The 18,381-nt window shown below is 35.7% G+C and overlaps 1 protein-coding gene across 1 annotated transcript in view; it reads right to left on the bottom strand.

The window, feature by feature from the left end:
* Positions 1 to 6: 6 nt before the first annotated feature.
* Positions 7 to 18,381, bottom strand: part of LOC145668951 (calcitonin gene-related peptide type 1 receptor-like) — a 201,309-nt gene continuing 182,934 nt past the window's right edge. The window contains exons 7-9 of the mRNA XM_081737242.1: positions 16,374 to 16,594; positions 12,407 to 12,695; positions 7 to 4,490 (exon numbers count right to left, since the gene is read on the bottom strand). Of these exons, the coding sequence (XP_081593368.1) occupies positions 4,344 to 4,490; positions 12,407 to 12,695; positions 16,374 to 16,594 (657 nt within the window). The 3' untranslated portion in view covers positions 7 to 4,343. The remainder of the gene's footprint in view (positions 4,491 to 12,406; positions 12,696 to 16,373; positions 16,595 to 18,381) is intronic.

Consider the following 18,381-nt stretch of genomic DNA (forward strand, 5'->3'; position numbering starts at 1 on the left):
CGTCACGCAAAACGGTATACAACTGGGCGGACGGCTGAAAAAGTGGCCGCACATCAACGAAGAAGGGAATCTATTCTGGAACAAACGTGACTAGACAACACCAGTTAACATTTCAAGAGTGGAGCGGCTTATTCAGGACAACAGATGCATCACGTTCACGGAATTGGAAGCGACCACAGGACTTACCAGAATCATTCTGCACCGCATAGTGCACGAATACCTTTAAGATGGGTAAGGTGTCTGCCAGGTGAGTTCCCAAATTCCTAAATGCAGTACAAATACAACAGCGCAAAGACGTAAGCAGTGATCGTCTACAACGCTTGTGTTGATTTAAAAATCTGCACATTAATTTTTGTATAATTTACATAAATAATTATAGTATATTGATTTTATTGTCATGGATTTTTAAAATTGTTTTTTAAGTTTTTTCACATATAGTATTTTGCGCTTTAGTTGCTGTTCTCCTTAGAAGTATTAGCCGTGGTAAAAGATTTTTTTTTTTTTTTTTGAAACATATGGATGCTTGGTGAGTTGGGAGGATGAGCGTATAAATACGGTCCATGTTTGTGGGGGAGGCACTCTCTTCTCAACCACTAACTTCTACATATCTCCCAGAACAGGACTAGATAAAAGAATTATTTGCGAAGCAGTTGGGCTAATATATAGAAAGGAAGTTAGCTCAGAAGAAATAATTTCTAAGATATAGGAATTAAGAAGGGGAGAGAACAGGCGCGAAGAAGGAAGTAATTCTGCTGAAGATAAAGAGGAAATGGAGTCAAATATTAGTCAAAGTAAATGGGTGGAAGAAATTAGGCTAAACCTACCTGAATTTACAGGAGATATTCCTTGAGAGGACCGCAGTTTTTTGTTTGTTTGTTATTGGTTCGCTTAGTTTTCAACATGTCTTTTAAACTACCTGTGAATCACCGAAACGTATATGTCTCGGCCAGACCGAAAGCCTTTTCGAGTCTGGATGTCGAGCTCTTGTCCCAGGTGGACAGAGCAAAGAATAGAAACAAAAGGTGGGAAGAAAACCAGCCCAGAGGTGTAGAATCGACAAGTGCAGAAACTAAAGACTAGGACCTTCCCCTTAGTCTAGTACAACAAATTGAGAAATTAAGGGGACAAGAAGAAAAGAGGAAAGGGAAGAAGAAAAAAGGAGGAACTTGAAGTAAAGACGCAAAAGATGGAGCAAGAGCTTCCTATAGAAGAAGAGGGCTATTTATCCATCTACACGGAGAGCATCGCGACACCCCCAACCCCAGGAAGAGATATTGACTGGGAAGAACTAATAGAATTCAAACTCAGTGGAGAGTGAATGAACTTTCAAAGTGAAGTGTTTTGTGTGTGAGAGAGTGTATACAGTGGTATAAGAATATATATAAACTGACTTTTTTAATCGCACAGGACCAAATGAAAACTTTTGCTTTGAAAACTTTTTTGAAAATTCAGAGGGTAAAACAGTCTTTTTTCTTTTTTAAAAAAGCTTTTTTCTTTTAGGAAAGATTATTATGTGTTGATTTAAATATCTACACATTAATTTTTGTATAATTTACATAAATAATTATAGTATATTGATTTTATTAATTGTCATGGATTTTTTAAATTGTTTTTTAATTTTTTTCACATACAGTATTTTGCGCTTTAGTTGCTGTTCTCCTTAGAAGAAGTAGCCGTGGAATTTTTTTTTTGAAACATATGGATGCTTGGTGAGTTGGGAGGATGAGCGTATAAATACGGTCCATGTTTGTGGGGGAGGCACTCTCTTCTCAACCACTAACTTCTACACAACTCCCAGAGATCCTTACCCCTCTGCATCTCCAATAGTGAAGGGACGCAGGGATGAAGTTTCTTACCACTCAACCGGACTTACAGAATGAGTAGTCGGCTCTGAGACATACCCTATCATTTTTTTTTTAATCTTAGGAAGTTAAGATATTTTTAGATAGAATGAAATAAGGATTTTTTGTTAGATTCCTATTATAAGGGAGTCTACCTTTTATTTTTGAACTAGTATTGTTAAAGTATTTTGCTAAATTTTACTGGGCAGCTCTCTTGAATGATAGATACTGTTTATTTTAATGTAATAATGATAACTCTTCTTTAGAGATAGTAAGCCTGGAAGGGGGTTTGATAGAGATAAACTGGCTATTTTTTTTTTATAGGTGATGGCGGTCGTTATACGACGAACCAGATAAGTTTTTTTTTTTTTTTTTTTTTTTTTTTTTTTTTTTTTTTTTTTTACCGCTTTTGTAATGAGGAGGCGCTGTTCTTTTCTGCTCTTAGTACCCAGTCGCCTGAATGATGTCGGCTGCGGAGATATTTTTAAAAATATTGTGCTTGTCTCTTGAATGAGGGGACATTCACTGTGTTGTTATTGCCTTTGGAATGAGGAGGCATTTAGAGTTTTAATTTTTAATTGTCTCTTGAATGAGGGGGCATTTAGATATGCATTTTCGATTGTCTCTTAAATGAGGGGGCATTCGGATTGATTTTTTTTTTTTAAACCCAGCTATCTGAGTGATTCATAGCTGCGGATTTTCTCTATTATTTAAGAAATTTTAAGTAGGAACAGCTGAATTAAAGCTGGAAGAGTGATTTCATTTTTAACCTGTAGAAGATCGAGTGAGTCTTCTTCTAGGTCCCATTTTTAAACAGTCATCTAGTCGAGTAAGCTGGCGACAAAGATAATACTAGGTTTGATTCGGTCGGGGATCGAATGAGTTCTCTTCCGGAGTGGATATTGGCCGCTCTGCTGAATGAACTGACGGTCTAAAAGATAGTAGGTTGAAGAATATAATTTAATACGATCAGGAATATTAATATTGTATACAAATTGTACAAAAATTGTAAAGTATTTAAGGGAACTAATTAAAGAATTAATACCAAGTATAATTATTTTTTTTGTTTAATTTTCATAAATACAAAAATGCTTCCCAAGTTATTGATTAGTCTCTATATTTTTTTCTGTTACTTGTGTAGCTCTTTTTAAGGAAGCCGTTAGGATACTTTAATTCTTCCCCCGGATGAGACTGGGAAGGAGCGAAGCAAGATTGGAAATCTTCACTTGAAAGTATATATGTCATAGTTTATCTACTATATATATTGTAGAAAACTAATATATATATGTTTTATAGTTAAGCGACATACGCTACAGTCAGGATCCAGGCGGCTTCATGTCCAAACTTGTTATTGATGAGACTTGGCTGCACTACAATGAGCCAGAGACCAAAACCAAATCAATTCAGTGGAAACATAAAGGTAGCCCCACGCCAAAAAAGTTTCGTACACAGCCCTCCGTAGGCAAACGCATGGTCACAGTCTTCTGAGACAAGGGTGGAATCATCCTCATTAACTGGCTGGAACCCGGGGCCATAATTAACAGCGAGTCATACGTAAAAACGCTTCGGAGGTTGCGCCGTGTAATTCAGAGGAAGCAACCAGGAAAACGGGTGAAAGATGTGCTCCTGCAACACAACAACGCTCGTTCCCACACGAGTCGGGACACCCACCTTATTCTCCTGACTCGCCCCCATCTAATTACCACCTATTCGAGGCATTGAAGAAACCACTGCGTGGACATCACTTCCTACTATTTCCAGAAACTGCAAGACGCTGTCCGGATGTGGGTGCGACAGACTCCGAAAAAGCGGTTCGTAGAGGGCATGGAAAAGTTACCACATCGGTGGCGCAAGTGTGTAGTTCTTAATGGAGGCTGTTGAGAAAGTGGATGTATCTGCTGAGGTATAAAGGTTCTTATAATGTGTAAAAATAAATAGTGTAAATCATTATGGAACGTCTCTCGTATGTTGATTACCGCTCGAACTGTATTGTGAGCAAAACACTTTCTCCACAAATATTTCAGCAGCTTTCTCAGTACTCGGGAGCCAAAAACTGAACCTACAAAACGATTATAGTTAATATTTTCAAATTTGTAAGAATTATAGATTAAAGTTTTTTTTTTTTTCACGCATTAATTTACGTACTCTTTCTTTATAAACTAGAATAAAAGACAAATACCACGCGGAAGATTGATAATTATATGACCATATGAAGATCGTTTAACAAGAAACAGACTGTAAGATTTAAAAAGAAAAGTTTCAGCTTTGATTGTAAAGACAATATCAGTACGATTTTTGTTTTTAGATCTGATGGTTTTTGAGTATTGCTACCTGTCTGGGAGCAATAAATAATTATATGAGTTGCCCTTGGACCTAGTTCATTACTACCATGTGGTGGCAACTATGATGGACAAAGTTGGTAACGCTTCCTCATAGCTGGGTGGCCCTGTAGCTTTTCACTCTGTACGAAGATATCCGCACTTGATGGCGAGTGCTGTAACATCATACACAGGCATCCCTTGTGTGTGTGTTTACTTGTGTATTACTTGTTATAAACTCTGACGGAGGAAAAATCTTGTGCAGAAGGGATCTCACCGCTGCATGCACGTCTCCGTTTGCGAAACAGAACAAACAAGACACGCAGAAACCCTGAAATGTAACAATATCAATTAGTTTATAGTTCAAGATTTGAAAGAAAGAAAGAAAAAAAAAAGTGTGTGTACAGCAAATATCTCTAGTAGCACAAATAGTACATAATGGTATGCTAACGTCATGGGTCAGTTATATTAATCATGGGCCTCATTCCGTATCTATCTACGCAAAATTTGCGGATCGCAACACAACTAAAATTACAATAAGCAATTATAGTCTTTATGACAATTATCACAAACTAAAACAGGGTGTCTACTAGTCTTGAAAGCCTGGAAAAGCCAGGGAATTTTATAATCTCTGGAAAAATCAGGATAAAGGCAGGAAATTTTCTGTATATTCTGGAAGTTTTTGGTAAAGTTAGGTTTATTTTGTTGCTTTTACTACATTTTATCAACACAATGCTTGTAAAACAACTTTTCGCTACAACAGAAGTCATACAATGAAGGAGTTGGCAACCTTGCGTCTGGAGCTCGGGGTTTCTGATCTGCATGTTAAAACGATCCTCATGGGTGTAGCTAGGCTATTGCAATCGGTAGCCCCCAATAAAGTCCTAAATAAACGTGTTCTGATCTTGTTGATTGTAATGTAGCGATAAGTGAGAGCATAACCATGTATTATAATATAATGCGAACCTACATTAATTAATTTAAAAGTCCTATTCAATTTCCTCCATATTCCATTCTCAGTACAGTTTGGCGTTCCGCGTGTCTTTCGTGATATTTATTATTATTTTGTAGATAATTTCTGTGAATATTTTTGGTATGCTTGTAACTTTTTAATAAGATCTTTTTTCTACCATGTGCTCATGATTTTTTATAGAAAACGTGAATGTAGTAGACAGAGCTAAGATTATATCCACACTTAAAGTATGTCGATTCAGTTTCAGATGGTAATCGAGAACCAGTTTGTTTTAGCTTTAAAATTGTTAAATCAGATCTGAAACATTCTTTGCTTGGAGCTAAATTAGCTTTCTTCCGGACCGTTGCTTCAGACATTCAACTTTATCTTACAAAATTTCAGTCACTCACCATTGCTTCTTTTTCTTTATGGTGAAATACTTAAACTTTTGAAATCCCTTATAATTTAGATTTGTTCCAAAAAAAAATCCATTATGATTGAAGCAGTAAATTCTGACGACCCGATGAAAATTTGCTTAGAAGATGATAGTAAGGATCTGTGTTCGGCTAAGCAGGTTGATGTCGGATTTGGAATACGTAGAGCATTAAAATCAGAGAAGCTGTCTGAACTGGATATCCTTTGTTTTTGGAGGGATTACGTGTATATTTTAACAGGTTCTGTATAAATTGCTATTGAAATGTACAGAGCCTCTCTCCGAATTTAGTTTCAAACAAGAGTCTTGGAAAGGAACAAATAACCATAGCATTGGAATTACTCACTCACTTGCTACTGCTGAAATAAAACGACTCTACAGTGAAATTTGTACTCATGATTGTTATCACAAGACTGAAGAATTTTGACGTGAATAAGGATCGTTTAGATCACTTGTGGTTCTTCATTCTTGACATCACTAACACCAGCAACAACTTTTCAGTATTTGTCAAGGAAATTCTAGTGTTATCACGGAACTGCTTCTGTTGAACGCAGTTTCTCATTGAATAAGGAGTTTCTTGTGGATAATCTACATGAAGAGTCTTTAGTTCTGCAGAGAATAGTACATGACTCTGTCACGTTCCGCGGAGGTGTTTAGGCAATGCCAACCTCAAAACAATTAATTCATGCAGCAAGAAATGCAAATGCTAAATGGAAAGAGGCTCTTACAATGAAACAAACAACAACTGAGGCAGAGAAAAATCGTTCGAAAGAAAGAAAGAGAGCTGCTACAGAGCTGGAAGAACTGAAGAAGGAAAAATCCTTCAGAAGGCAGAAAAAGAAATCAATAAAGTTGATGAACACATGAAAGATCTTACGAGAAAGATCCAGTAACGTGATCATAATTGGAAATCTCATGTAGATTTTAGTGTTCTAGATTATAAAAATATTCTGTATTTAGTATTTTACATAGAAATACTAAATATACAAGAATACTTCTATAGTCTAGAATACTGAAATCCTAATTTTTGTCAGTATTTTGTACCTTGCAACGACATTCTTGTTAGTATCCAATATCTGTGTGTTTTGTCATGTATGTATTAGCCCTATTTCGTGTGCTGGAATAATAAAAAATCAAATAGAAGTTGATCACGTGAATAATCCAGTTTATGTAACTACGTACGTGCCTCACAAGTACGTAGTATGAATTGTAAAAACTTTATACGCATTTTTGTGTATTATTATGCATGTCATTCACACTTTTTGTTTTTGAATATATATACAGGGTGGTAAGAAACTATTTGAACAAACTTCAGGAACTGATTCGCGACATCTGAACCAGCAAAAAGTCCTCTGGAACTTTGGTCAGTGAGGGATAGTTTCGGTGATATAAGGTGCCGAAAGTGTGGGAAAATGAACTTCAGAGGGCTGTAATTCTAAAATAACGATACATAGAGAGTGCGGTTTAGAATATGACACTCGAAGTCATACCTGCTCGATTGAAAAATGTTTTAAGCCTCCGCAAGATGTATGCGAGGTATTCCCCAAAGAACTTCTTTAGTATAACCTGGCAAGTAATTTCTACGTTCCTTTGGAGAGTCCCTTGCACCCATCTTGCGAAAGTTGGAAACAACATTTTTCTGTCGAGCAGATATGACTTCGAGTGTCATGTTCTAAACCGCACTCTCAACGTTGCATTGATTTTGAATTACAGCCCTCAGAAGTTCATTTTCCCACCTTTCGACATCTTATATCGCCGAAACTATCCCTCACTGACGAAAGTTCCAGAGAACTTATTTTTCCGGTTTCGGTGTCGGGAATCAGCTCCTGAAGTTTGTTCAAATAGTTTCTTACCATCCTGTGTATATGTCGGGTGTTCTAAAAATGGCGCCCACAGAGCAGTATTCTACAGGACAAAATAAAGCGAAAATGTTATATGATGGTATGACATGTGGTGCCTCCTTCAGCCGCTATGGGGAATCAAAATTTCACAATGTGGCAACGTCGCAGATTAACTTGGAGCCATTAGACAATTAATTGACTCCATGAATACAACAAGCAGTTGAATCGATTGCTATACTAATAAATGATGCGTGTCAATTAATATCGACTTAGGTGCCATCTGGAAAGAATCTATACAACCATTTGATAGTTTGGTAGATCTAATCTATGGTTCTATATTTGCGAAGTTGCCACCAGACGAGGATTCCAAAGGTATACAAATATATATATATATATATATATATATATATATATATATATATATATATATATATATATATATATATAATATTGGTGGATCCAGGATATGATCAAGGGAGAAGGTAAACCATAGTTTGCAGTTTTATCCAGTGTAAAGCAGGATTGAAGCCTATTTTATCCCGTGTATACTTGAGTGTCAAGGGGACCTTTAGGCCCCCTTGAATCCGCCTCTGTATATTGTATTGAAACAAGGGTCGAAGAGAAATAGTTATAAGGGAAGATGGGAAATAGCTACTTATTTTAGCGTTCATATTTTTAAAACAACTGTCGCAACTAAGAGAACAGATATTATAAAAGTGTTTAGAGAATAGCGATTACTTAACTTCACTAAAATATATCTGGAAAATTTTGTTTTGGTATGGAAAACTCAGAGATTTTTTTTTTTTTTTTTTTGCCTGAAATAGTAGACACCCTGTAAAAGGCAAATTTTGCGTTGACGCAAATCGATACGGAATGAGGTCCCACATTTATATCAACCATTAGTCTAGTTTTAGACGGAAGCATTTATCGTAGTGTTTCTCGTAGCAAAATTGGTATAAAGTAGCAAATGCTATAGAATTTCCCATGCCATGACATTTCTTTTCGATAGAACCTCCTCTATTTCGTAGCATTTTCCCCAGCATTTTTGGTCACATTGCAGCGCCGCGGTGTGTTAAAAGGAAGCGAAAGATTTTGTGCCAAATATCCATGCTCTTTGTTTTATGTGGGAAATTTAATTGTAGTCAAGAAAAATGAGTTGGAGTAGGGATGATCTTTGCCTACATATTTCTTTCTGGTTTTCATTTTTCAATGTAACCGGCGAGAACTGTTGTTACAAGCCCTACAGATTTAGCTACCCCATGCTTTAGTTTCGGAGCCATAATTGCACTCTTCTCCAGTGATTTGTTTGCTACGTCACGACAAGATGCTTATCAAAATGCTACCGTGTAAAAGCACGATATGCTTTTGATGCCATAGAATATTATACGAGATTTTGGCGGCACATCTGCTACGAGAAATGCTACGATAAAAGCTTCCGTCTGAAACTAGTCTTACATTTGTATGTCCCTGTAGGGATGTTAGTTGAATTTTAGAGTATGCTGATATTTTTCAAAATTTTAAAGAACATCAATAATTATAATAATAAAATGTAACGTAAATCCTTTAGTACGTACTTAGGAAACATTATACACTGAAATATACAGTATTAAGATCTCAGAATTACTTTCTAACGGTGAACAGCTTTCTTAAAAAACTTATTTAAATTATAGTACTTTGTAAGTAAACAAGTTAAAAACTTCTATTTTTCAGTAGGCGTTTTGCAATACTAAAAGAACGAATTATTTGTAATTGAGAATTTACCCATAAAAATACTGTTTTATATATATGGAGAACATAAATGAAGATGTGTTAAGGGAACTAGGGAGAAAACAATAATAATCAAGGTAATAATTTGAAAATCAGACGCGGCTCTAGCCCAGAGACGGGGACCTAGGCACCCCGGTTTTTTGAGTGAGAAAAATAATTGAAAGTATTATTTATATATTTTTGACAGTTTATAGTAAACTCAAGATATGCTGGGTTGTGGTTGCCGTCCCCCCATTTTTTACCCTCTAGATCCGCCTCTGATAGAAATAGAGAAATAATTTTAATAGGAAATAATTTTAAAAAAAATATGATAGATGGAATGGAACCGGGGGAGGAGAGAAACCTACAATTGATGGGCGGTATTAAAGTGGAAACTCCTACGTGAAGACAGGTTAGCTGAGGAGAGTGATACAGAGAAGCTGCTCAATTTACTGAAAATAACTTGCCAGTAATAGCAGATACAGTACTTACGATCAGTGGCGCCTCTGGAGGAAAGTCACATCCGTAAAATAAAATATTACGACCTTGTTAACTATTGTCGCTTCAAACTAAAGGAAGATGATTTATGTAGAGTACGTACTAAGGATTTTGGTATGCCAAAACTCTTATTTATTTCTTTATTTATTTATTCAATCCGTGTGTCAGACTGGGATATATATATATTAGAACTGTTTTATGGATCAGGTTGACTTTGGCCAGGATGCAGAGGATCAAAAATTAGGAATCGATTTCGTTAGCGAAGATTATATTCAAAACTGAAATGGTTGAACACTATATATAGCGATTTTCTGCAGTTGATTAAACATCGCAACAATGTGCTTCATTTCTACCCTTAATTCTGTACTAAAACCGGAAGTGATAGAAATCTACTGTCACTTCTGGTTTCAATATTTATTGAGAAAATATCACGCGACGCAAACCAAACCCCTTCACGTGGTGTACACATGACACTGCGACTTGTCTTTAATAGAAGTATTCGAATAGTAGGTAAATTTTTTTCTTGCAGTTTAAAGCGGTGTAACGAACCAAATTTTCATTTGTTTCGCTACAGAATTTATTAAAATAAGTTCTGACATTTCTTTTAATAGCTTTGTCCCAGAAAAGAATTAAAAATAATATATTTATTTCTATAAAATTGTCAGAGATTATTTATGGTAAGAAGAGGTCATAAGATGACATGTTTAGTTTGAGTTAATTAAATAGAAATATTTAATTTAAATAATAAAATAGTAAATGTAATTTAAATAGCTACTAAAAGTTTCACCCAATATAAACTACATAAGTATTTTGTAATCATAAAATATGTTGTAGCAAAATTATAATTTACTATTTGTACAGAAGAAGAAAAAGATTGTATATATGCTGTTGTTAAGAAAAAAAAATATAAGATATAAAGTAGAAATGGCAGTACAAAGACGATCCGCTCGGGAAAGTAATGCTACCGGAAGTACGTTTTTTCGCGCGCTATTCTAGCCAGCTGTTTTACGCGCTATCCTAGCCAGTTGTTTTAAGTTGGTCACAAAATTTATATCATGGAGTACAAGGGGAACAAAACGAGCCCTATATCATGGAGTACAAGGGTAAAAAACGAGCCCTGCGAGGCTTCTAACACGTTCCTACTACTACTGTTACTACTACTACTAATCTGCACAAAAGTAAGTAAATTACTTTGAGTATTATTTTCTTCTTATTTTAATTTAAAAAGAAAAAACACCTTGGGCCGGGTTTGAACTCACGCCAAAACAGAATTTCGGTACTGGCATATAGCGCTAGCCCACTCGGTCACGAAGACTGACAACGTTAATTGTTTGATTTCTGCTATTTTAATGCAATGTGGCACGAAATGGATAACGCCTACCAATCAGAACTGTATTTTTCGTTCATACTTCCGGGAGCATTACTCTCCTGAGCAACATCTCCTGCAACATCCCTGTACAAAGAGGGAATGTTGCATCAGTTTTGGGAACGCTACCCTCTGGTAAGGAATTGGAGGAGATCTTTTTTTCTATAATCATCTCGGCGAAAGTTTGAAAGTGCTGTTGCAAAACTTATCGCAATAATGTACCTTATTTGATAATTATACTATTTACAATTATATATTTTGATCAGCAAAAGAACTTAAATTAATAATACACTAGATATAGATCTACTTATCAACGACAAGATGTAGTTAAGAAATGTCGTTAAGTTAAAATAGTTCATTGGCATATAAATCTAAAGTTTTTGTGTGTTTCTGTCAATAGTTCAGATTATAAAGTGTTACGAAGTATTTATCGTAAGATGAGTTACATGATAAATATGTCTGAGTAAAAAAGTTACGGGTCCCCTCAACTTCTTCACGTCACCGCACGGGCGTCGTTAGCAAGGGGGAAGGGGTAGGGGGACGCGTGTCCCTCAGATTTTAGTCAAATGTATTCAAAGAAACAGACAACTTCGTATATATAACTTTTTTCGGAAAGAGGATTTTGATTTTGATTCATCCGATCCCCCAGATTTAAAAAGCTAACGACGCCAGTGCTCACCATATAATGTGATCATCATCTATATCTAATATATTGATATACAGGCGTTTTATCTGTTCAATTAATGTAATAAAATGCAAATAAGGAGGTTAATTTCTGACGCTAAAGCCGTACTTTCTTTTGTTGATAGAATTTTGAAGTAGTGTGTATAGCCCTATATAGATTTCTGATATGTACTGGATAGCTGAAGAGTCAACGAGTGATGCTAAAGATAGATTCCACCTATAAAGAGTATTTAAAGTTCGAGCCGATGTTATGTCGAACTGGATAAAATAAGGGTTGGTACTTGAATCCGATATAATTAATTAATCACGCTGTTGACCTAATCTTGATGATCGCCGATGTATCATACATATAGAAATGTTAATATGTAACTGCACACTTCTACTTTGATAACGCTTACGTCATCCAAACCCCTATCTTTAAGGAAACGCCTTGTAATCCAGAATACTGTAAATCGCTTTAACTACATTTAGGGATTCCAATCCGGAGCGAACTTGGAGAAGCGATGTCCTGAATCCTTGATTACTTAAATAATTGCAGTCCATGTCCTCTCTGCGTTGTCCAAGAGAGGATTAAGTGATAATTTTGTTATAGCGGTAGAAGTGTGACTTTTACCGATGCCAATTCCTTTACGATACGCCACTGCTTCTGATTGCGATGTTTTGTGTGTACTGGGTTCGTCAATCGAAAAAAAAAATCAAGGAACATCTGTGAATGCAGTATTCTTACCTGTAAAGACGATACAAACGCAGAAAAAAATTGATAGACCGCTTCTCCTGGAGAATCGACGTCCGGTCGGAACGGAATGAGAATGTAGTGAATGCCAAATAATGGAATGAGAATGAGGGTTGCTCTCACGGCCTTCTTCATGCCCACAGGAGCAGGGTTGGCAGAGTTGGAGTGAAGTTTTGTGAGCAGTACTATTACAACGTTTACCAAGAATACAAGACTGGCTAACATCGAGAGACACACTGGAGCTGAAAGAATCCATGTATAATGGCTCTCCTTGATCCAACACCTAAAAAAATAAATTTTTATATAGTTTAATTTATCAAATAAATGTTTTACTAAGAAAAGGCTATGAATAATATCTACATATTTCAAAATATGTACAGTCTGTACGAGGTTATCCTTTGTAATTAATCAATTTTAATATACGTCACGAGCTTGCCTTTTCTTCCTCTTTACTGACACTATGCGCCACATGTGTTACCGTGGCTACGTGCACTCTGACATTTGTTCTTGAGCAAATGCGATGGTGTCAAATCTGTTTTTGAGCAAAGTTTGAATATTGATGTCCCAAATTTAAATGGTTTTGAATATTGTGGCTCCATACAGAATGCATGAAGAGGATGTAGAGAAGGCGTTGCTATCTATTGGCAATAGTCGAGCTCTTACACTCAATTTACGACAACGATGCACATGAAGGCGGTAGACTACTAAATATTTTTCAGAAGTTAGCGATTTTTCTTTTGCTCGTTTTTCGTAAGTGGAAAGAGATAATGAAATGTAACTTATCACAGTAATAGATAATGTTATTCTACACCCGAAAATACGAATCGGAAGAATTTTCAGTGTTGCCATCCATAGAAATTACAGTGTGACCAGAATTTGAATTACCCAAAAATCTAGGTTAAAGCAACGAGTAGAAAAATGAACTCAATGGTAATTGATGACTTATCGTGCTGTTTGTGTTCCTTGCTAACTACTTTTTAAATAATATTTGTATTTATTTTGTAGTAACTTATTTATTTTGTAATAAATTATGTAAGTTATCTATTATATAAAAGAGAACGCACAAATCCTTTGTTAGCTCATCACGCTAATACGGCTGAACCAATTTCTTTTATTTTTGGGGGGTTATTAGGATTTGGACCCTAGATGGTTTTTATCATATCACTTTAATTTTTAATTACCAGTGTCTTGAGATAATTGACCATTCAAGTGTCCATAACGTACAAATCCTTTGTTAGTTCATCATAGGTATAAAAATAAACGTATTTATATGCAACCCGCATGACCGTGTCACTCGGCGGGTTAACATATTAATTTTTGAACATTGTTAGGACTCAGACAACGTCATAAACGTATTGTTCCCATGCGGAGAACGGGTATTTTAGGTATAAAGATAATAACAGTGTTCGTCGGGCTGAGAAAAGAATTACGCGAGATTTAGCAAAAATGCTCTTTCATTCGTTTTAATGAAGTGTTAATAGCAAAAAGACGAAATAACGATAAATAACTTTGTTTTTTAGAGATTATGCTAAAACTACAAAATCCATAGCACTTCTGCAACAATCTATTATATAAAAGAGAACGCACAAATCCTTTGTTAGCTCATCACGCTAATACGGCTGAACCAATTTCTTTTATTTTTGGGGGGTTATTAGGATTTGGACCCTAGATGGTTTTTATCATATCACTTTAATTTTTAATTACCAGTGTCTTGAGATAATTGACCATTCAAGTGTCCATAACGTACAAATCCTTTGTTAGTTCATCATAGGTATAAAAATAAACGTATTTATATGCAACCCGCATGACCGTGTCACTCGGCGGGTTAACATAAATGACAGGCGATATAATGTTAACATTTACTGCAATCTACTATGGTTTTTATCATATCACTTGAAAGCGAAAAAGTAAAAATTATCTAAGTAACAAAGTTTATTGCGTTCCGGGGTGACCGCAGCGAAGCGGGGCGGGTTAACATAAATGACAGGCGATATAATGTTAACATTTACTGCAATCTTCTATGGTTTTTATCATATCACTTGAAAGCGAAAAAGTAAAAATTATCTAAGTAACAACGTTTATTGCGTTCCGGGGTGACCGCAGCGAAGCGGGGTGAATGCTGCTAGTTACAAAATAAATACAAATATTATTTAAAAAGTAGTTAGCAAGGAACACAAACAGCACGATAAGTCGTCAATTACCATTGAGTTCATTTTTCTACTCGTTGCTTTAACCTAGATTTTTGGGTAATTCAAATTCTGGTCACACTGTAATTTCTATGGATGGCAACACTGAAAATTCTTCCGATTCGTATTTTCGGGTGTAGAATAACATTATCTATTATTGTGATAAGTTACATTTCATTATCTCTTTCCACTTACGAAAAACGGCCAAAAGAAAAATGGCTAACTTTTGAAAAATATTTAGTAGTGTGTCCCCTTAATGATTGTGCCACTCTGTCTGCCATCTTGAAATTTCTTAATGTTTTATATCAGGGTTTACACTGTTTATATCAGGCTGTTAACCTAGATACTCATTATCGTGGCGTTAAACCGCATGTGATTAGATGCCTCCTTCAGAACCTGGGTCTTAGAATAAACTCGGAATTTTGACAAAAAAGAGATGTCTGTACAAGCTTTTTTATAATGAGAGCGTTCATCAAGTAAGCCACGCTATCATCAGCACATAGAGCAAATTCACAGAGGATATTATATAATAAATTCTTTACATTTTATGACATTCTCAGGCACAACTATTTACAACTACAGTGGACTTCCGAGTACCCGACCTAGTTTTCTTTTATCGTAATTAAATGAGGAAGACAAGGCGTTGCATTGGCAACATTGCCAAGGCATTGGAAGCGGGCGTCTGCTACTATCCTCCTACGTGTCATGTGCAAAATACAAGTTGTGACAGGAAACGAGCAGCGTTCTGCTCCTTGTAACGGACCTCAATACAATACGCTTGCCGGTGTTCCTGATTATAACTGTACAGTACATACAGTACTGTATTCGTAAATTGTTCTTGGAGTATGCTTAATGATTTCCACCACATTATGCCGGATACTCGGAGTCTACTGTATTTTCTTTTCTTCCTTTCTCTACTCATCCGTGAAACTATAACATCAAAATTAGAAAATAAATACTAATTGAAATGAAAACTAAGACTGATCTACCACAGAACAAAAAGCCTACAACCAGAATTAATCAATTACTATGTTGCCAAGTTTCGTTCAATCCACGAATATGTGGAATCACAGCTTTTTCTACTGCAAAGAAGTTGGTCTTGGCTGTGGCGTAATAAATGCAAACATTACGGGAAAACATAATTATCAACTAATGTTATTATAACAACTGTTATAATTCATTTTTTTAAAAATAGAATACAATGAAGGAGGGAAAGGTAACCATGTGACTTAAAGGTAGAACCGCACCTTAGTTCCAATAGTAAACTTTACAAATTGCTTAAGAGGCCTTGTCGCTGTGAAATTAAAATACCGCTAATTTCACAGTAATTATGTGATATCTTCAAGTAGATAAAAGATAATCGAAATGTGAAACAAGAGCGCACTAGACAACATTATTTTGCACGAGGTACCGTCATCATGAGTCACCTAGTACCCTTCCGTTTGCAGGCATTTAAAAACGCGAAAATAAATGCCGGTTTTCTAAATGGCTGGAAATCGAAAGCAGATAAGTGAGTCTTGATAACGGTATCTCATGTAAAATAATATTGCCTAGTGAGCTCTTGTTCCACTTTTCGATTATTATTATTATTATTATGTCTATTTAAAGATAACACATAATTACTGTAGAATTAGCGGTATTTTAAGTTCGCCGTGATAGAGCCTCTTAACATTTGCTTGAGCTCTTATTTTTAGTATGTGCTACGAAAATATAGTAACATAAAATTCAATCCCAACTCGTTTTCCTTTTTTTTATTACCTTAATCATTGACTTACATGACAGTTTCTTCAGGTACAGATCCTCTGGCCAAAGCATAAATTCCTGTGATAATCAAAGGAAGAATCCATCCAATGAAATAGAACCAAAGCATAACGATGTCATCCTTCACGAAGACCACAACCAGCGCCAGATGTAAGTGAAGTCCTTCGCAGAACATCCAAAAGTAATTGGCCACCATGAAGTAATGGACGAGGAAATGGAGGGCTTGGCAGAAGAACTGGAAGTTATTAAAAAAAAAAAAAAAAAAAAAAGACAAGCAAAACTTAATATGAGGTTTAATTTTTTTTTTTACTTTTTTTTTTTTTAAAAAAAGATAAAATATTCAGACTACTGTACGCTTCTGGGTATCCATTAGATCAGTGATTACCAACCTTTTTTGACTAAGGATACAGTTTACAAAACACTCACGACATTGCGGTACACTTGTTTGATTTTTTACTAATAAGTTTCTATAAAGTACGTAGTAACTCTGTGAGATACTGAGAATTGTTGTTCCCGCTGGAGGCATTAACGAGTACTTTACCTCTGAAAAAAAAATTGATTTTAATTAATTACTAAATGCTTCATGATTTCAAATTCTAAAATTTCGCCTGGAAGGTTGCGCAATAGACCGGTTGGAAACCACTTCTTTAGATGGTAATAATATTCTGCGATCACTAGCAGGTCGTTTTCTTCAAATTGAAGAGCACCTCATGAGCAATTGGCTGCCTAATGCATTCTTATCAGACCGTTGTCGGACCACGATTGGCTCACAACCATAAATTCGGTCCATTATTGGGCCAATGTCGGCATCGTCATGAGGTAGCCAGGCAGTGCATTCTCAACTAATTCCTTCATCTTCATCTAGAGATTATTTGCTTTAACACTGTCAATCAACGTAACCTTTTTTCCTCTCCTGCGTTCCCTTTCTACCATTAGGCCTAGTTTCCATTTCGGTCCCTCAGAATAAAATTTCATTTGAATAACGAAAAACACAATTTCTATTTTTGCTTATTATTATTCTATAATTATACCTTAATGTTATTCTTTTACACCATAGTATTCGCAACATTCATAGACCCTTAATTTTCATAGCATCTAGCTACGTTCTTCTCCATACATTTATTCTAAAGATTTCTAGTCATCTTTTCTGATGCCTATATTTTGGTTTCGTACAGTACATATAGGATTTGATGATTGGAAACTATATTCAGTGACCTTTGGGGGGGGGGAGGACATCAAAGGAAATGATCTAACTGCTAGAGTATCTGAATAAATTAAATTAAAATAAAATATTGAATATTTCGTATTTCAAAATATTGGGGGTGACGCGTCCCCCCGCCAGAGACGCCCATGTCAGTGACTCGGAAAATATTATTTTATTATTCCTTAAATTATCCTTTTTATGTCATGCTTTTACTTCCTGCATGATTTCCTCACATTTCAGAGCATTACTAGTAATATTGCCTAGATCAGTGGCGGACAAAATTTCATCAAAAGGGGGTTAAAACTTGCAAGTTCATATCGTTTAAGAATATTTGTAAACATATAATAATATGGTAAGTGGCGGGGGATTAAATCCCGAAATCCCCTTTGCGTACGCCACTGGCCTAGATACCGAAAACTATGCTGAAACAATTGAAATGTGAATCGGGAAATGCTACCTTGTAGCTTTGAAAGAATGAATTCACTTTCGGCGCCATAGACTTCGCACAACACCTATTACCAGCGTTTCCAACCCTGAGATAAAAAATGTCAGTAGTATGCGCTCCATAATTTCGGTAGATATCTTTAAAGTTAGTAAAACATCACACCGAAACACAATTGTTCTACACGGAATTTCGATAGGCTAACCTTTAACCTCTGCACAGGCATTATGTAGCTGTAAAGGATGATTCTCAAAGGAGCAGCAAGACGTATTTGTGCGTAACATGAAAATATGGCGATCTCTTCCCTGCATCTGTCTGTTTAAATTAAGTGAATAAATGCAGCATAAAATCAAGAAATTGTATGTAGTGTTTGCTG

Source organism: Thermobia domestica, chromosome 13 (genome assembly GCF_964235325.1).
Source record: "Thermobia domestica chromosome 13, izTheDome1.hap1.1, whole genome shotgun sequence".
In the NCBI taxonomy this organism is placed as follows: Eukaryota; Metazoa; Arthropoda; class Insecta; order Zygentoma; family Lepismatidae; genus Thermobia; species Thermobia domestica.